Consider the following 20,910-nt stretch of genomic DNA (forward strand, 5'->3'; position numbering starts at 1 on the left):
AGACGCTAATGAGGCACAATGTCTCAACTGTTGTCCTCGCTGTATCACCGTGTCTCTTTTAAGAAATCCCTTTTGTGCTGCCTACTGTGTAGAAGGATGTGAACACCATGTCAGGAATCAACAGTGAGTTTGATGACCTTATTAATAATACAATAGGCCCTACAGTGTGTGGACACTGCAGTTTGTGATGCAGTTTTATAGAAACATTTACACAGTATTCTTTAGTATTCTTGACAAAACAGAACTGTAAATGTGCTCCAAATCATTAAAGAGACTGTAATGTCTTAGTTGGATATGGGTGGTGGTGGGTATATGGCTGTGGAGTTGATGTTTTTGGGTTTGTGTTATGTTATATGTTTGTGAGTGATGTGCTGTATTGTCGTGGCTGTACGAATTGTGAACATTTTCTTGTGAAGGACAAATAAACATATCTATTTATTTATCTATCTATCTATCTATCTATCTATAGTTGCAGAAAAAATTATTAGACCATCAAAAGTCATCAAAAACAATAGTTTTGCGATCAAGTACTAACTCCTGTGTGTATCATGTGACTGACATAGACAGAAAAGAAGACATGGAATGCCTGAAAGCACTGTTTTTGGCAGAACAATGCCACAGATATTGATGTAAGAACTGAAGTGATTTTGGTTATTATCAAGAAAACATGGAAAATGACTAGATATCAGCTCTGAAATTTAACTCTTATGACTTATTTTTGTTGTTATCATTATATTTGTCCACACAAACGTACCTTTAGTTGTACCAGGCATTAAAATGAACAAGAAATTGAAGAAAACAAGGGGTGGTCTAAAAAATTTTTCCACGACTCTATCTATCTATCTATCTATCTTGAAGTAGTCTATAGGTCTGAATAAGTAACAAACTAAAGTACTTTAAGTTTTATGTGAGTGTTACCTGTTATGTAAAAAAAAAAAAAAAAGTTTATGGAAACAGCTTATGTAAACATACTGTCCAAGAAAGCTGTGAAGTGTGTCAAATGATACACATACCTACAGTGATGTTCCAGAAACTAGCAAAAAATAAAATAAATAGGCATGTGCATGGTGCAAAGGTTATTTTAAAACCAGCAGAATGCATTTAGAGATGTTTGAATTCATTCATTAAGTGCACATGTCTCATACCACACACAAACTGCCATGTGTGACTTCATTTGCTATAGATTCACTTGCTCATTTTCAACATCTTAGCCCCTACTGTTTGATGTGCAAGAAAACACTTCATGTAAACCACTGCTGAGTTCTCACTTTGGTTTCAAAATGGGTGAATAGCAAAGACATTTTGGACATCAGCTGAGTGTTTTAAAGTGGTGTAAAAGCAGCTTAGATGAGCACAAACAGTCATTCTTTCACATGGAGAAGGTGTTGGAAGAGTGTGCATGTGTTAGAGGAGGACGGTGACTTGTAGACGGAGGGAGGCACAGAAGCGAACCGTTATTTTAAGAGCTGTCATCCCGAAAAAGCCCCACACAGACCCACACTGGCCTGCACAGTCTGTCAGCTCAGCCCTGCACTGCCTGAAAACCAGTCCTCCTGCTGGTTCCCCAAACCACTGTTCACAACCACCACAACAGACCCCCCAGACCCACATACGCAGAACCCAGCAGTGCTACTCACTTCCCCAGTTCCTCGTATAGCTGATACTCGTCCGTGAATCGCGTACAGGTTGTCGTGGCCATGTCTCCACTATCACTCGCTTCTTCTCTTTTATTGAGCTCCGAAAATGTACTTTTATTTTCTGTTAAATTTGCCTTGAAATGACAGGTCCGCCCAGCAGCTGCACGGCCGTTGGAGCGGTTAGAAGCCTTTAAGGAGGCGCCGAGAAAGGAGGGTTTGATATAGAAAGGCGAAGTACCCGGAGTGGGTGTTGTGTGTCTGTGTCTGTACTATCTGACAGCTACCGCGCTGCACCGACACACAAACAAGTGCACACACGTACGCAGAGCCACATCCGGCTGACACTTCCACAATAAAAGTACCTGTGCTTTTGGCTGGCTTTAAAACACTTCAGATGCTCTGCAACATTAGCCAGTTTAACAAATTCAGCTACGGAAAAGTAAGAGCTTGTTAGCCTGTTATTATGACTGGTTCTGTTTAGCTAGCATTAGGCCTTGTATGCTATTTTCCCTTCCTTTTTTTTTTTTTTTTTTTTTTTTTTTTTTTATTTCCAGTCAGGCCCTTTATTTATAATAGAAGTCAAACCTAGTTTTAGGATGGTTTTCTACAGGGGTGGACCTAGGATCAGAGGTTTAGGGCTGCAAACACCCAGGCTCCTGGCCAGTTTTGTACATTTTAATGCAATTTCGGGCCTTCATTCCCACATTTGTGAAAGAAAAACGTAACACTTTTGGGGTAGGGGAAACTGTGTGACTAAACCATCAAATCTGATAAAAGTTATTTAAATGTTGAGCCACAGTTAAAGAGGAATGATAGAAATCATAAAATAAACATGTCCTAACTAATTTCTGGAGGAGGACAACTCATTTTGACACAGCAGCTCCTCAACACACACACACACACACACACACACACACACACACACACACACACACACACACATATATATATATATATATATATATATATATATATATATATATATACATACATACACACACACACACACACACATATATATATATATATATATATATATATATATATATATATATATATATATATATATATATATATATATATATATATATATATATCTTAAACTGTATATGTATGTTTCTGGAGTAGAACAGTCCCCTATAGTGAGTACCAAAAACACCAAAAAATGGACCTCTGACTTATTTTTTGGAATTTCATTTGAAATTTAATGCAATGTAAAATACATTAACAGAAAGTGACTTTTTCAATGTTTGTATATGCCTTTTTCCCTCTTGTCTGTATTATATAATACAAATACAAAAGTAAAAAATGAACTTGTGTCCTGTTTAGAATAAAGTCCACTGATATACAGTATGTTAAGTGTACGTGTGCCTCTGGAAAGCATTTAATGTATAGAGAACACATACCTTCCATGATGAATATCAGTGGTGTTTCTAGCCTGTTTTGGGGGGTGCTGAAGCACACCTAAATTAAATACCAGCACCCCTAAAATGTAAGAGATTTTTTTTTTTTTTTTTTTTTTTAACTTTATGATCATTTTTGACAAAATGGTTCAATAGCGTTTGGAAAAAAAATTAAACCATTTCAAAATGGTTTAATGGTGAACCACTAAAAACAACCATGCAATCCATTGTGGGTCCCACCCTTTAGTTTGGGAAAAGCAACATTAAGGTTTAATTTGTTAACAAGAGACAATGTGAATAAGCAAATTTCTTAACATTATTTAAGTGATTTTATTGCAGTGTACAGTTTAGATGTTACTCACCAATCAAGTACATACAATTAGAGCTTTATATTGTATTACAATATAAAAGTGTGATTTGAAACCATTAGTTTGGTTTTATTTTCTGGGTCATGCCGGTCCTTGTTCCGGTGGTGTGCTGTGCAGTGTGTGTGACTTGACTCGGTCTCATGGCTCTGATCCGCAGATCAGCCGCTCTGTGTCGCCCTCTGTCGGACGAAGTCAGAAGCGGCATAGCAGGCAAACGCAACCGCACACACCTCCCGCCGTCGCGGTGCGGACTTCCAAACATGGGCAAATATGAGTGAGCAGGTTTGTGCTGTCAAACAGTACCGCGTGTGCCGCGAATGCATGCGCTCATTTGAACCCAATCAATGGAGAATGATTCACTGCTTTATTTTCAAAATGAGAAGTCATGAAATTGTCGAACTGTGACAAGAAAACTGCATAAAAATACTCAAGTCATTGCAGTGACTCATCTGACTTCTTTCAAATAAAAATACTACATCAATACTTCATTATCTACAAGGGCAGAGGCTTTTCAGTCTTGCTCAGTGTCATGACTGGACTGACATTTCAGAGATCATCAATTACAGAGTGTCACACAGTATCAGTGGGTCAGCTCTATTCAATTACAGGAGTTCTTTGTAAGGTTTTTGTCTGGATACAAAATGAAAACTATCAGTGGTACTGTGGTCCACCTGTCCAGTTCCTCTCCTTCTTTAGATGCTGCCTGGGTGCTTACCACCATAATTGCTGCCAATAGGCTTTCTTAGCTACTTGGACTAATTAGATATTTGCCCTCTCCACTTCCTGACACACATTCATGGGCTGTTTCAGGATGACTTCTAAATGCAAACTTCACAGCTCTAGCGTTAATTAGGAAAACATGTAATGGTTATTAAATTCTGAAAATTCTTCTTTCTTTACCCCCTTAAAGGAAGAGAAAGACATAAAACTTCTGTCAAGGTTCAGTTAAAGTCTATTTATTCACTGGAGATTATGTACACACAGAACATACTGCAGGCATCACACACACACACACATACACACACACATACACACACACACACACATCTCAGGCAAGGATTAGAGAACTGCTGTGACGCAGGAATAAATTAACATCATAAATACATATACACATCCAGCACATCAGACAAACACCTCATTTCACAGCAGCTGTTCAATAAATACAACTCTCTCTTAAAATGCCCCCATGGACTTCCTCTGATAGCAGGCCTTTCTAACTTCCAGATTATGCCTTTTGTCTTTCCGTTTCTTTTCGCTGCAGTGTCATTATCGACTCTAATCACTCAGAGGGGTTAGAAAATGTGTGTTCTCAGTCACTGCAGCAGCCGGACAGAGTTGACATGAAGGTGGTACAGGAAGTCGGCGTAGGATGCTCCACCATTGGGACTTTTGTCTTCCACCAAGTGGCGCTGCAGGGCCTCTTCACAGCTGTCACCCTGTTTCACCACCCAGAGCTAACATAAAAACACACAGAAACATTGGATCCAGTCAGGAAGGTGCATCAGCATCTACTGCATCTCAGGTGTTCAGGTATGATGTGAATGATGGACGTCTGACAGTTTTCTACCACATGGTCTGTTTGACTCAATTCGTCTTTTTAGTTTTCCATCAGGTAAAAGTTGGGGATAGTATTTCACACCTCGCATCTTCTTCAGGGGTATACAGTCCCGAAAAAAATTATTAGACCATCAAAAGTCATCAAAAACAATGGTTATGCAATCAAGTACTAACTCCTGTGTGTATCATGTGACTAAAACAGACAGAAAAGAAAACACAGAATGCCTAAAAGCACTGTTTTGTCAGTACAATGCCATAGCTATTGATGTAAGAACTGAAGTGATTTTAGTTATTATCAAGAAAACCATGGAAAATGGCTAGATATCAGCTCTGAAATTAAACTCTTACGAGCTATTTTTGTTTTTATCATTATATTTGTCCAAACAAATGTACCTTTAGTTGTACCAGGCATTAAAATGAACAAGAAATTGAAGAAAACAAGGGTAGTCTAATCATTTTTCAGCAACTATGTAAACTCAAGTTTTACCAACAGGTGACTAGACAAGTGACTGGTCAGGAACAACCATCACTCCATATCTGGGGTCAAGTCAAGCTGGTACCATGTGACTGTAAAACATTATTTTGTCTTCTTTTGTGAGTCCTGTCAACACATGACTCATGTTTGAGACATCCTTCATGCTAATAATCGAAGATCTGACCTACACCTATTTGTACGCCTGTGTAAACTTTTCAAACTCATGAGTCAAACTCCTTAAAAAAAACTAAGAGAGGTTCAGTGTAATATAAGTAACGTCCTTGCATTACAGTACCTACAAGTAGAACTACAAAAATAATGATGATTAGAGTGTTTAGGAAAAAGAGTCATGGTGTTATGAGCACGGAATTTATTCACACCCCAGGGTGGGTAGTCACTGTGAATGTATGTGACGACTGGAGGGAGCAGTGAGTCACTCGGTCGCTGCCAATGACAGTAAAAGAAAGTGACCAAGTGATAAAAAAAAAAAAATAGAAGCATGGCTAATGATTTCACCACTGGACACAAGCCTAAAGTAAAGTTGGATTGTAAAGCTTATGGAGCTATAAAATAAAGAACAATTTAAAAATTTAAAATATCTTTTTATTTGGACCTATCTAATGGACATATTTAATTAAATTAAATTGTTTGGACCAGTTTCATTAAATTGGACCATTTTTTTTTAGTTAGACCAATTAAATTGACTTTATTTGAAGTTGTTTATAGGAACATGTAACTTAATTTCCTTTAATACAAATGTAAAATAATTGAGTTAGATCAATTCAATTCAGCAGCAGTACTAAGGCAGTAGTATAACTGTATTCTAGCTGCAGTAATCTGTTGAGGATCGTACACGGACTATGGATACACAAAGTACCGCATAAAACCCACTTCATATGACCCAAACTAACCTTTTAAAGTAGACTTACAAAAAAGAAAAATGTGAATTGAAGAACTAAATAAAAGATGGTGTTCCATTGGGACATAAGCTAAAGGTCATGGATGATGGCTGACTCATTTGTCTGTTTTTATGAAAAGGGGAACCGTCTTTTTCTGCTCACCTTCCGAGTGTTTGACACTTGGGAGTTCAGTGTGGTGATGAGCATTCGAACACAGACTGAGAGAGGGTTTTCCAAAACAGGCAGCTTAGTCTGAAAAAACAAAAGAGCAAAAACAAAACAAAAAAACCACATATGACAGTGAGATATATCTAAGGCTTTTTGTCACAGTTTGACCTTTCATAAACTCTAGTTTGTTCTTTTTTCGCTCAAAATCCTCATCCTTCTTCCAAAGTCATTTTTTCTGTCAAACCTCATTCTTTTCCTCCGTTGTCCTCCTATGCTTGCCTTCCACTTGTCACACAATTGATACATGACTTTCCACCATAGTTTAGCTGTCATAAAATGCCCAACAAAACACTAATCAAAGCCCTCTTCAGATTTGACGTACTCTCCACTAAGAACCAGCTCCTGAAAAAGTACGCATTTAATTTAGAGGACACAACTGTAACCTGTATATGGAATGTGGTGTAGATGGATTTGAAAAAGACTTAATGTTTTAGACTATAGTTTTCATATCATACTAATCATCATTTTTATTTTTAATTCTTGGTGGCTTGAATTAAAATATTTACCTTTTTACATAACACCTGCATGTATCAGTGTTGGACATACTCTTAAACACAGAAATCTCTTCCATCTCTCACCTCTCCAGAGGGCAGGGAGGAGAAGCAGCTGGTGTTAAAGAGCTCCACCAGAGTGCATGCTGGGACCTGGGTACCGACCCAGAGCAGCAGGATGAGAGGCGCATTAACCAAATACAGACCTCTTGGCTCCAGACTGGCAGAGCAGCAGCGCAGAGCCTCTTCTGGCTTTGGAGGGTTGGAGCTGTCAACTGTCAGAGGCTACAAATGACACAGGACAGAAAATGTGTTTTTTTTTTCAGGATAAAGCAACAAAACTGAATATACAAGGGTTATCCAAGCTGCTGGTATGTCAGTACTACTGCACTTAGAAGTGACTGAGTCATTCTAGGTACATTCTACTCTCTTAGGATATAAACTAAACCATGTAACTGTACTGTAATGGAAAACATAATGTAACTGACGTATCTCAAATTTAGGCGGTTTACCTGCCCCAGGCTCTGCACACTCAATTTCAATTGTATGCTGACCAGGATCATCATTTTCAGGAGCTAAACCCACTACCTAGCATTTTTCAGTGTATGAGTTGGACTTGTGCTTTTGACAGCTATCGAAGAACCACTGGACCACATTCTTTCATGGCTTGAAATGATCATTTTGGCTCCATGGTTGTAAACGTCACCAGTGTCTGCCTGAGGGAATTCTGGAGGGGAAAAGTCTTCTACCTCAGGCTCAGAGCCAGTGGCAAAGTCGGACTTTAACTTAAAGTTGAACAATTAATTGCCATACAGCCAAGCAAGTGGCCTATGAATCATATGCTACAAATGAAAAGAATGTAATTGTGTGGTAGGAGGGAAAATCACAACATCCTTTTTGCAACTAATATCACATTCATAATATCTGTCAAAATAACTGCAATATGACTGTTTTGCATGTCATGTAGATCTGTTTTAAGTCTGTTAATCCCTGTGTGTATAGGACACACAGGGATTGTTTTTAAGGCAACATTGAGGTAACGTGTGGGCTCATGTTGAGCTCCACATCAGGATAATCAGGACAAAGTGTTATTTACTGACCAGAGGCAGCAGCAGAGGGTAGAAGTGTGTGGCAGTGCTGTAGGTGTCCATACGGAGCACCTGGCAGCGCTGCTGCAGCCGCTGGTGGACGGAGCTCCGTAGACCTGGCAACAACACCTCACTCTTCCTCAGACTGTTGATGTAGACAGGTAATGCTCGCAAGTACTGTGGAAGCACCAACTGTGGGAAGACAACAGAAGGAATCGTCCTAATTATACAATGTATTTAATGTGATGTGAAATATATAAATATAAACTGAATGATAACCAGATTTAAGTCTGTAGTAGATGCTCTCATGTATATTGTATATAATCTCACCTGTCCAGAAGACACTGATGCAGAGCAGCAGTGTTTACGGTAAGATGCCAACGCTTCTGTTACATCCGTCTGGAGTTCCTCCCTCAGCTCTTGTAGAGGCCGTTCCAACACTGCACAGTACACTGTTAACACATGTCAAAACACAAACCAATATAACTATGTGGGGATAATCGTGACAACTTCAAATACATAATTAATTTTGATATAATAGTTAATTTGAGCCACGTATCAGTGCGGTTCACAGTTGAGATGCCCTGCAGTTTTAGAACAGTATAACCTCAGAATAATGTGCTAATACTACATGAGAACCATACTCTTCTTGCAGTAGAAGGTGAGTAATGTTTGGGCCTGGTAGTGCCGAAAAGCATCTTGCAGATCACGTGAGCATCGCAGAATCAGAGTGTGAACCCTGGTCCTCCTTTCTCCTGTCTGGGTGCTGTAAGACAAGGCAGTCTGGGACACAAAAGGAAAGAGAAGGAGCATAGTGTTAAAAAAACAGATGTAATCATGTATTTAAGTACTATACTGTTACTGAAAGAAAAACCAATGAGAGTGTTAGTGCACTCTTATAAAAAATACATGTACAGTAACACACCTGAATGGCTACACCCCTCGTCTCATCTAGCGCTCTGGAGTGTGTGAGTTCTACAGCTAGTGTTGCTCGCCAATCAAGTGTAGCCATGGCAACACGACCAGGATTAGGACCTGGGACAAACAGGCCATAACAGCCGGAAACACGTAAATCTGGATAGAGACACACAGACACTGTGATCACAGGTGTTTTTATAGGATACTGCAAATATATGACGCACAAATACAATTACATACCTTTACTGACAAACAGTTTGAGCTCAGCCCTGTAGCCTGTCTCAGCTTCAACAGTTCTCCTTAGATCAGTGATGAAACGCTCCCTGTCTAATTCACCCTGTAGAGAAAATAAACTGAATGGTTTTTTTTGTTGCTTTTTATGTTGCAAGCAACTCATTTGTAAGCTAAATATTTTCCAGATACATGGATAAATGTAGTTGCAATATAGTGACAGAAGAGGAATGTTTAGGCATACTGTGTGTATGTCTTTTGTATTATTATATTTTTTTATTAGATTTCCAAGTGTTAGAGTACGACCTGCTAAGGTTATTATTAATGAAAACTAACAAAATGACCAAAATTAGAATTGAAAAACATTTTCGTTAAATGAAATAAATAAAAACTATCATTAAAAGAAAAAATGATAACTAACTGAAACCATATTGTGTGCGTACAAAACTAACTAAAATGTATGAAAATTATGGGTAAAATTCCTTTCGTTTTCGTCTTTTCAATGTCATATTGATATAAAATCGATTTATTTCACTCAAGCAATTTTAGCACAATCTGGCACTTTACAGTCTGTCACTTCTTGTCGTTTAGAGTCTGCTTCTCATCCCCACTCTACCTGGAAACATGGAGACTAAAGCTGGGAGAAAGCAGCAGAGTCCTGTATAGGATTTATTTGAAAATGATGGTGAGGAAGATAAAAGATATGAAAAAACTAAACTAAAATTAAGCATTTAGAAAAAAACAAAAACTAATAAAAACTAGCAAACCTGCCCTAAAAACTAATTAAAACTAACTGAATTAGAAAAAAAAAGTCAAAACTAAACTATAATGAAAAATCCAAAACTATTATAACCTTGCGACCTGCTGTACCTGGAGGTGGCTGTAGTTGTGCAGAGCTCCACCTGTCAAATAGGGAATGTGCCCCGGCCAAGCCCCACCCACATCCTGCTGTGAGAGGACAAACAGGTGAACGCCACAGCCCTGACTGACACATTGCTTGGCCAGCGAGACAACTGATTCTGAAGGCTGAAAGATGGACTGGGATCAACAGAACACAAACAGGGAATCAATACAGCAGTACAACATTGATGTTACAACTGTGTTATGTACAGAGCATTGTATGAGTCACCTTTGGTTTGTTGGAGCCAAAGAACCCTGAAGATGATTGTGTGACTCCTATTTCTATCAGAGGGGCAGTATGGAAGATCAGTAACTTGCCAGGACAACTCAGGGCCTAAAGAAACAACATAATAATGTTTTATCAGTCGCAGGGAAAAAAAACCCAAACAAGATTAAGTCATAAAATTTAGGGATTATGCAAATACTGCTGAACAATTATAAATACCCTAATTTCCAGAAATAGTATGATCCTTCATAAATCCTGATTGTAATGTTATTCATTGTTGTGTAGTCAACAACTGTAAAAAATAAAGCTGAATAAATAGTAATAGTGAAATCTGCCATTACTGACCTGCAGTATGGCTAATGCTGCTTTGACAGGCAGCTCCGTTGGAACTCCACTGGAGTCATCAAACTCTGGACTGAACTGAGGAATAAGCTGCAACACGCTGCACACACAAAAAAATCTTGATAAATAAAATACACTAAAAATTCTATGATACTCATTGCACTCTGGTAAGACTACAGGAGTCAGCATCTTGTGCCATGTTTGGATACACAATATTTTTGTCTGTTACAATGGTCACTGTGTCAGATTAGGTTATTATTCATAAATACTTGTGCTGTTGTGGCCCAGACACATGACAGATTAAAAGTAGCTTTTCGGACATTTTTCACATTATGCGTGATTTCAACAGGAAGGAGGTGCAAACAGTCATGAGCATAAGCCATTACAGGGATCTAAAGCATGTCGTGATGATGCTGTATCAATAGGACAGTGTGGGGTGAAAGAGAAATTGAGGTCGGAATTGAGACACCCATAGTCATTCTCAATATGACTTGACACCCTTAGTCTTCAGCCTATAATTGTTTCTGTTTTCTGTTTCTGTCTGCATTGGACATTCGTTAATTGCACACACAATCCTTATGTCTGTCATCCACCTCTTTAATATGTTAATAGTTTTTATAATGTATAGTAGTGGTTCCCAACCTTTTTTGGCTTGTGACCCCATTTTAACATCACAAATTTCTGGCAACCCAAGACATTCAAATGGAGACTTTTTTTTTGCTAAAATTAATTTGTTTTTGATCATGTAATAGTTTGCTGTACTATGTTGCAAATAAAAGTTAATTTTAGATGACATTTAGTCTATAAAATGTATACTATTATGGACGGAGGCTGAAAAGCCAGGTTGAGATTACTGCACAAAGTGAGAATTTTATTTTCCTTGGTCAGGATATGTACAGTCAGTTACTGCACCACCTTAAACAGGCCACAATGAACATTTGAAAGATAAACAGTACCACAGTGCTTCAGTTTCAGCTTCAGTTTGTCATGACTTTTATGTATTGTGATTGTCTCTCTCAACTCACCATATATTTTTTATTAGTAAGTTTTTATTTTTATTTTTATCTTTATCAATTACTAGAAATTTCAGGCAACCCCATTTGAATTCCAGGCGACCCCAAGGTTGAAAAACACTGATGTACAGTATGTTAATTTATATCTTATGCCATGATCCACGTGTATAATATCTCCATAATCTGTATATTGTGTCTGTACTCAAATATATCCATTTATTATGTCTATTAACACATTCATTACACTTTAATACTGCATACTGTACTTTGTTTATTAATCTGTATATAATAATCTGTATAGTATAGTTATAACACCCCAACAATCTAACAGGTATATTTATGTACATACTGTATATCTAGTGATTTCACTTCTGGTTAGATGCCAAACTGCATTGCGTTACCTTGTACTTATACATGTGTAATGACAATAAAGTTGAATCTAATCTAATCGGACTGATAACATGTTGCTGGTGTTACGCATTATCATTTGCAGATACCTATGTTACTAGATGCATCAAAGACATGAAAATAAAAGAGCTTACAGTACAGTGCATTACCTGTCAATGCTATCTATGCAGTCTTTGAGGGACACCAGGAGCCCCTCCCTCACAGGAAGTTGCAGGTCATCTGGTTCTGTGATGACAAGCATGTGTGGGCGGGACAAGGTGGGGCTAAGGTCATACAGGTGGATCCTGCTGTCGTACGTCATTAAACCAACACGAATATCTGACGAGGTTTCACTGTCCGTCCTGCACAAATAAGATTCCATGTTATGGATATTTCAGCATTTGTTAATAGGACATTACAGAACATTTCTGTGCAGGTCAGTGTATGAGTTAGGTGGAAGTACGTGTCACCTGTTCAAAGAGGAAAGTAGAGTGTGTATTTGTTGGGTAACAAACTCCAAATGGGCTCCTCTTAATGCTGAGGCAGACACATCTATGGCTAGAAGCAGCACGGCAGCTTCACCCTGACATGAAAAACAACTGAGCATCAGTATTTTACCCAGGCTGCACACAGATGTACATCCTAAAAGGGCAATGTTTGACAAAAAATAATAATGACAAAGAAAAACAAAGCCCAAAGAGCTAACCTTCTGGGAGCTGAGGATCTCATATGACCCCATACTGAGTTCAGGCCTTTTGTCTTTATCAAGGCGAACCCCCTCCACTCCTTTGGTGGGCTGGTAGTGTTGCCATGGCACTGAGACACAAGGAAGGAGAGATAACTGCAGCTATGGAGAGGGAAAAACAACACTACCCCCCATAGTTACAGTTAGAGAATGAATAGCGGCTGAACCTCGAGTGTTTACCTTCGCTGAGTTTCCCACAGAACGGGCAGTAAAACCTCTGACCACAGTCCTGCCAACCCATAGCTGGACACATGGAGGCTCCACACCAACCACAGCCCACCACACACTCTGCCTCTGTGCACATGGGCAGGGACTTCTGTAGGGTACAAACATAAATATGACATACAATAATAGAAATGATCATTTGTTAGATACGGTCAAGAATATAACAGCAATGACACATACTGCAACCGATGGCCTTGAAATACAAAGTATAACAAATACCTCTTCAGAACGAGTTGTATTTGTGCATTTTGATATATTTGGACTACATATGCACATAATAGAGCAGTTTAAACTAGTGCTGTCAATAGATTTTTAATTTTTAATCATAATAATCACAGGGTTGCTGTGGATTAATTTCAATTAATCACAATTAAAAATCATTAGTTTTTAATCGCATTTCATTTTGCATGAGCAAACAGACTCAAGAAAGAAGGGAATACATATGAACGTGAAAAGAAGTGATTGACACGCACATTCAGTTATGGAAAAGAGTGCAGGACCTCAAAAAAGTAGGTGAAAAAATTAAATAAGGTCCGCACAACCTGTGAGCTCCCAAAAATTTATAAGACCGAAGATTAGACTTAGACCTACAGCAAGTCTGATGAAAGGCGTTAGCCCGAAACGTCACTTGTGGTGAATACATTTTTGGGAGCTCACAAGTTGTGTGGACCTTATTTCATTATTTCAGTACATATGTATTTAACATATTTGTCGCAAGATGGGCGACGCATTAGCTAAAGTGCTAGCAGAATCCGTGACTAATGTTTGCTTTGTATTAATGTAGTATAGTACTTAGGGCTGGAATTGCTTTGGTGAAAAGAAAACTCCTTCCTGCAGAGTGTGCATAATACTTTATGTCGGTCAACTGTGCCATCTTGAGTTTTTTTGTTGTCATATTTCCCATCCAGAGGGCTGTGGTGCTGTTCAGCATCTTCCATCTTTATCAGTAGGATCTGCTGCCTGTCACTACCAGATCAACTGCACATGTTCATGCACGACAGTATCTCTACTTGGACAAACTGCCCCGAATGTGTTGCCAGAGTCGTTCAGAGTCATTCTGCACTGCAGATGAGTTAATTGCGTAAAAATTTTTAACCAGATTAATCATAATGATGGATTAATCTGCACTAGTGTGTTAATTTTGACAGCCCTAGTTTAAACAGAATTGGTTAAATGAGAGTAGTTAAAAACGGACCTTTCCAGTGTTTTGTCCTGCCAGAGGGGAGACCAGAGCTCCCAGTGGCAGATGGCTGAGCAGAGCCGTCTGACCTTCACAGGGCACACAGTATGAGGTGGCACGGATGGCAAAAGGGCTAGCATTACCTACAACAGAGATAAGGTCAGTGATAACATGAGGAAACCTGTAACATAATATGGTCAGGAGGAGTGACAGAAAATCTACACTGTTACTGGAAAAATCTAATTTGTTATTTCATCACACCTAAAATTAAAAGTAAACAAATGAATACTCTGTAATCACATGGACTATGGAAGACTATGTAATCACATGGATCCAGATCACACACATGTTTTGGAAATGCTCAAATATCCAACCCTTCTGGGGGAAGGTTCACTCAGCTCTCTGTAATGTGTTGGGCTATGCAATCCCAAATTCTTGTCTTGTTCTGTACCTCGGACATTTGGAAGAATCAGTGCATAAAGAAGACAGATATCTTGTCAAGATCCTCCTGGTGGCCGGGAAGAAGGCCATAACAAAGAACTGGCTTAAAACTGATACTCCATCTTATAAACAATGAAGTTCAATCATAGATGATATACTTGTCATGGAACATCTGACATATAAACTGAAATTAAAAGAAAATCTCTTTATGGAAAACTGGGGAAAATGGCTGACATTCAGAGACAAATATATCTATTAAGGGTCCTTAATATTCTGACACCAACACAGGCTGTTCTTTTCATCTTTTTATCTGTTTTTCTGTTTGTTTTTTTCTCTTTTCCTGCTCCTCAACCTGAGGAGATTGTATTGTACTGTTAAAAATGGAGAAATAAAAATTGTTTAAAAAAAAATCTACACTGTTACACACGAAGATTGAATGAAATATTTGTGCCTCTAATCGTAAAATGATTGCGACAATGTGATTTATTCTTGATACATAAAGTGTAACTTGGACTCAATGTGTAATCATCACACCTTTTCAAAGGAATAAAAAAGACAAATATGTCTGAAAGCAAAATTATTCCAACTTTATGGGCAACAGTGTACTTTGAAAATGTAATGCAAGAATTATTTGTCTTCTTGCAAAATGAACATACCTATAATTTCAAATGTAATGTTGATGCAGGGTCAAATCAGCAACTTTAGTACCAGACACTTTGCAAAACAAAACAAAAAAAAGCCAGAGTTTTTTTTTTTTTTTTTCCAAGAATGATGATGGATTAAACCTGACTAAACCAGAGTGTATCCCTTACAGTGCACTTGTGTGGAAAGTTCTTCATTCATTGTGTTCCATTGTATTCATTTCTTTTTTTTTGTCACCCATCTGCATATTGTTTGTATTTATAGAATGTGCCTGTGTGACAGTGACAGACTCAGACTCATGCATGTTTCTTTACCTCTGTCCTCTATGATACATGACGTGGTTGCCAGAGGAGGAAGACGGGAAACCGGCTCTGAGACAAAAACCTTTCCCTCCCACTCTGCCCTGTCCTCTGCCATCACCTTTACCTGATATGTACACACAAAAAAGCAGAACCTTATCAGTCAAAAAACCTCAATAAACATAGATGAATTGAGTTTGACAGATGACTCACAGCACTTGGAAGCAACTCTGGGTCCAGACCATATCGAGACTCAGAGTTTGGAGACTGCAAAGGGGAAAAAACAGACACATCTTCACTGAAATGCACTTAAACACATCTTAAATTTATTGGGAAGCCTGTGATTGTATGGACATCTGCACCTGTGGCAAAGTGTTTCTCTCATGTGCAGCTGCATCAGGGACAAACTGGTTTATGGCTCCTGAGAAAAAAAAAAAAAAACAGACAGTGGAGGGTAAAGAAGAATAAAAGACCCAGATTAGAATATTATCTTCTAAAAATACTGACGGGTGTTTTCAGACAGACTGCAGCACTTGCCTGAAGGAATAAAAGGTGTGCACTGTATCAGAATGTTGATGTGAAGATGAAACTGTAACTGCACACTCATTACTTTATTTACTGTCATTATAACTATCCATGTAAATCAGTCACTTTAACTAATTGGTTTTATACATTTTTTTTATCTTCTCTTTATTTTTCTATTATATTTGATGTTTATTATCCTGTGCTGCGGTAAATTTGTATTTCCCTCTTGGGGGATCAATAAAGTATATCTTACCTTATCTTAATTAGACAGCTTCAGGATGTTAATGTCTTTTGTTCCTTTGTTCTTTCAGTCCAATTTCTATTAGGGACGCAACAGTACAGGTTATCCACAGTTCGCTACGTATTACGGTTCTTGAGTCACGATTCACAGTACGGTACAGTTCAGACGCAGAGGCTGGCTGGAGGTAAATAGGTACGTCTGTTTCTAATGTTGTTATGTTTCACTGCCTTCTTATTTCCATGCATTCTGTACACTGGAATGAGCATTTCTCAATCAATCTACCTGAGGGTGCTGCTCTTAATTAGCATACTGTCTAGATACCATGAAGAGTAAATTTTTTTGAGAAGAAGAGGAAGGAGATTTTACTAATGTGGATACAAATGTTAATATTGAGAAGGGTAGTTGGAGGTTCCGCCGCATCCAGCTAGGGCCGGGCTCCACCAGCTCACATCCAGCTCCAACCAATGACAGCAGAATTCCGTAGGTCAGTCGTCTTCCAAAGCTCTACTATGAACATTAGTTGTCCGGAAATGTCATTTGAAAATGACAAATGAGCCGTACCGCAGTACTGGCTCGTACCAAACAGTGAGGGGCATACCGAACTGTATGACGGTATGACGTGTACCGTTACATCCCTAATTTCTATCAGTCTTTTTTTTTTTTTTAATCATCAATTTACTTTGTGGCTTACATGTCAGGGGGCCCTTTGCAAGGTTTTCTCAGATTTCAATACACTAAATATACATTTAAAGACTCTTTTTAATACCTTTGCAAATGCAATTTGAGACCTATGTCATGTCTTGCCATACTGGTGCCAGACATGGGTGTTTTCCCTGCATGAACACAGTTTAATACTGGGTGATTCTAATAACTTTTTACCCAAATTATTTAACTCTAACAACCTTCCACCAACCACCAAATGCAAACAAATCCAAATCTGTCAAATTCATATTAAAACATTTTAACACATAAGGGCTTTAAGGCATAAATTTTACCCTTAAATACTTTTTAAGGACTTTACTTTAAATAGAATTACTAGCTCAAGGTCTGTCAAGCAGTTAAGTTGCAATTTAAGTGTTGCTGCTAAGAAGCAACTTCTAAAACGTGGATGCTTCACACACATCTTCAGTAGCACAGAAGATCTATACAATTTGTACAGTTTCAAGATGGGCACCAAGTCAATATGAGACCAATTGCTAAAATACTGCTCCAGAGTTATGGCACTGAATAACACCCAAATTTGTTTTTGTGTAACATTATGAAGTAACAGTAAAACTGCCCTTTGACCTACTGGATATGTACGTAATCTTTTTTATTTGGTTACACATGTTTGCAAAATCTCATTTTCAACTCTTGAGTTATGAATAAAAACATAGCTGTTACTACTAAATTCTTCTCTGTTGATCCTTTAATCCAAGTTGATACCAAATATAATGACATTTCACTGAGGTGTGTCAGAGATATACTGTTCACAATAATGGGACAGACACATAAAAACATAATGCTTTGTTATAAATTAATTACATAATATATACAGCATAATAAACATACCTGTTTTGTCAGGTGGACATGTCCACTGAGGTTGCTGTTGAATAGGAGACATGGTCGGGACATGGCTGTGAGAATATCCAGCACTGATAGTAGCTTCCACATTCATCCTCTCAATAGTAGTCTGAGGAGTACTCTGTGGACTCAGTGGATTTATATTTTGTCCAGATGAGAGTGGGCTCATGGGCAGATGTTTAGGATGTTGTAACTGAGGCCCATTTAACAAACCCTGATATAAGTATGGAGGCTGCAAAGGAGGAGGCATTGCTTGGTGGGAGCTGTGAGGGAAGTACGGGGGCATATGTTGAGGTTTAGAAGGCGGCAACCCTTCGTTCATTTGCGGGTAAGAACATGGAGGTACATTTCTTCCTTGGCATGAACCAGGATCACCAGATGAAGTATTAGTACTCTGAATACTATGCTGCACGCTGTGCTCGGCATTATTAGGCCAGGTGTTGTCATGATGAGTGCTTCCAGATGAGTAACTACTGAGGTTGTTATTGCAGCCCTGAGTGTATGGCCGTAGGCGTTCAAAGGGCGGCCTTTGATCAGGGGAGCCCAGGCTCAGGTTCTGAAAGCTGGGCAGGGGGTTGTAAAGAGGTCCTGGGGGTGAAGATGGGGACCAGCCATTCTGTCCCACCCACTGCTGGCAGGGTGTCTGGTTCTGATTGGCTAAAGGGACGTCCATCATCCTCCGTAACCATCACTGATTGGTGTGTTGCTCGTGCGAGGGGGTACCTAGTGAGGCATCATAAACATGGGGAAAATTATTAAGCACGAATCCTTACATGTCCTTTAACACATGCTAATTTTATAACATGACAGTGGTTTGTTGCTGATATACTGAGGCTGCATGTGACCATTAAAGAGACAGAATTAGCTTTAAGTGACTGTACATATTTTAGAATGTCAGTTTTAGTATGTTGCCTGTAATATTTAGCTCTATCGCATCGGCATCTTATATAAACTACCGCACCTAAACGCCTCATTGAATAAAGTGTTTAAGATAGCTAAATTTAAAACCGTGTTATTCAGGTAAAGGTTAGCTAATGTTAGCCGATATTAGCGTGCCAACAGAAATGTGCTCCTCTAACTTAAGTATTAATATCATTGTCAACAGCTTCATGAACGGACAAATAAAAAGGTTAACAAACAGGGAATATAATCCCATTTTCAGCAGTAAAACATAACACATGATACCTTCGGACATCAGCGGAAACAGCGGACTTTACGTGCGGTACTTTTTTACTAGAACCATCTTCATTTCCCCTGCGACGAACACGACACGCTATCAGTCTTATTTAACGCTACGCCATTTTACAATATTGTCAAAGTACGCTTTAATAAAGTACTAGCATTTCAACAACCTGCTGGCAACAACATACACGGATTGCACCAATGGTTGTGATCTTGCGGCTTCCTCCAGTTTTAGCGTCAAATCATCTATGTTTGCACCCAGGCAAATCCGCGGTTCTTTCCAAAATAAAACACTCAAAAATGATAATAATAATAATAATTTTAAAAAAAGTCAGTTCATATTCTCAGATTTATTTGCAGCAAATGTACTAGTTCTATGCTTCCTAAAATGCCCTCTGTGTTCCTTGTGACTTTATCTGACATTATATTTATTACTTACGTCTTAAAAATAGATCCGTAATTTAACTGACCTTACACTTTTAACAAAGTTTTTAAAATAAACTTAAATGTTACTAATGCCAATGTATTTGTGTAAATCAAATATTAATTCCATGTTCTTACTTAAAAAAAAAAAAAAAAAGGCAACTCGAATTGTCAATCAAGCGCAGTACTTAGCTGCCCAACCCTCTGGAATAGTCTTCCCCATCACATCAGATCATCAGATTCTATAGACACCTTCAAGCGACTCTTAAAATTCACTTTTATAAGCAAGCATTTCATTAAATCTCTTCTGTTTACGCCCCAGTGAATTCATGTTACTGACTTGACTTCTTCCCTGGAGTCTCTGTGCTTTATCACCTCACAGGTTTTCCCAGGATCATCACCGGTTTTTCCCTGGATCTTCACAGGTTTTCCTAAGATCATCTCTGGACCTACTGCTGTGGTCCTGCCTCTCTCCACCTTTATCTCTGAACCTGCTGCTGTGGTCCTGCCTCTCTCCATCTTTATCGTCATCACTCACATATCCATATAGTTACGATAGTGTTTATTATACTGTTCTATACATGTTCTAGTTTAGTTATCTGTGCATGTGTCTCCCCCTACCTCCCCCCTCTCCCCCAGTCTCTCTCTATCTCTATCACTCTCTCTTTTCTCCTCCTTTACTTTCTCGCTCTAACCCCAACTGGCCAAGGCAGATGGCCATCCTTCAGGAGTCTGGGTCTGCTCGAGGTTTTTGCTGTTAAAGGGAAGTTTTTCCTCGCCACTGTCACCAGTCATAAGTGTTTGCTCCTGGAGGATTCTGTTGGGTTTCTGTAAATTGGCTTAAAATTTCATTTGATGTTAATGATCTATCTCCCCTTTATGTGAAGCACTTTGTAACATGTTGTTTTCAAAAGTGCTATATAAATAAAGCTTTACTTACTTACTTACTTAGCTCCAACTAATTCCCTATTTATAAAATTAAATTCTCTAAAATTACACGATCTTGTCGACATTAATACTCTTATCATAATGTATAAAGCCCATGACCATATGCTCCCCTGCAGTCTACAGGAGATGTCTGAGCCAAGGCAAAGTAATTATAATTTAAGGGGAACTGAAATCTTCAAGAAAATAAAGTGTAGAACTAACATAAAAAGTATATCTCTATCAGAGGGGTACATCTGTGGAATTATCTGGACCAAAACTTTTAAATGTCCTCTTCAGTTTTTGCTTTTAAAAGGATGTATAAATCCACTATAATAACAAAATATAGAACATTAT

The 20,910-nt window shown here is 38.5% G+C and overlaps 2 protein-coding genes across 19 annotated transcripts in view; both read right to left on the reverse strand.

The window, feature by feature from the left end:
• Nucleotides 1-1,892, reverse strand: part of camk2b1 (calcium/calmodulin-dependent protein kinase (CaM kinase) II beta 1) — an 82,028-nt gene extending 80,136 nt beyond the window's left edge. For all 13 annotated transcript variants that reach the window (XM_030144315.1, XM_030144312.1, XM_030144321.1 and 10 more), the window contains exon 1: nucleotides 1,638-1,892. In XM_030144315.1, the coding sequence (XP_030000175.1) occupies nucleotides 1,638-1,699 (62 nt within the window). In that variant the 5' untranslated portion in view covers nucleotides 1,700-1,892. The remainder of the gene's footprint in view (nucleotides 1-1,637) is intronic.
• Nucleotides 1,893-4,342: 2,450 nt separating this feature from the next.
• On the reverse strand, nucleotides 4,343-19,450 carry LOC115426293 (protein transport protein Sec24C). 6 transcript variants are annotated; one of them, XM_030144302.1, is made up of 22 exons: nucleotides 19,377-19,412; nucleotides 19,210-19,278; nucleotides 18,013-18,747; nucleotides 16,058-16,116; nucleotides 15,909-15,962; nucleotides 15,711-15,822; nucleotides 14,329-14,456; nucleotides 13,089-13,224; nucleotides 12,870-12,979; nucleotides 12,634-12,746; nucleotides 12,334-12,525; nucleotides 10,767-10,863; nucleotides 10,425-10,529; nucleotides 10,166-10,333; nucleotides 9,305-9,401; nucleotides 9,072-9,220; nucleotides 8,791-8,929; nucleotides 8,477-8,598; nucleotides 8,159-8,338; nucleotides 7,146-7,343; nucleotides 6,502-6,591; nucleotides 4,343-4,862 (listed from the first exon to the last, which is right to left on the reverse strand). In XM_030144302.1, exons 3-22 carry the CDS (start codon nucleotides 18,698-18,700, stop codon nucleotides 4,722-4,724), a joined length of 3,078 nt encoding a protein of 1,025 aa, XP_030000162.1. In that variant the 5' UTR covers nucleotides 18,701-18,747; nucleotides 19,210-19,278; nucleotides 19,377-19,412; the 3' UTR covers nucleotides 4,343-4,721. The 6 variants fall into 6 exon arrangements, with proteins under 6 accessions (XP_030000162.1, XP_030000164.1, XP_030000163.1 ...); XM_030144304.1 differs by lacking the exon at nucleotides 19,210-19,278 and having other exon boundaries at nucleotides 19,395-19,450; XM_030144303.1 differs by lacking the exon at nucleotides 19,210-19,278 and having other exon boundaries at nucleotides 19,377-19,449.
• Nucleotides 19,451-20,910: the final 1,460 nt, after the last annotated feature.

This window comes from Sphaeramia orbicularis, chromosome 9 (assembly GCF_902148855.1).
Source record: "Sphaeramia orbicularis chromosome 9, fSphaOr1.1, whole genome shotgun sequence".
Taxonomy (NCBI): Eukaryota; Metazoa; Chordata; class Actinopteri; order Kurtiformes; family Apogonidae; genus Sphaeramia; species Sphaeramia orbicularis.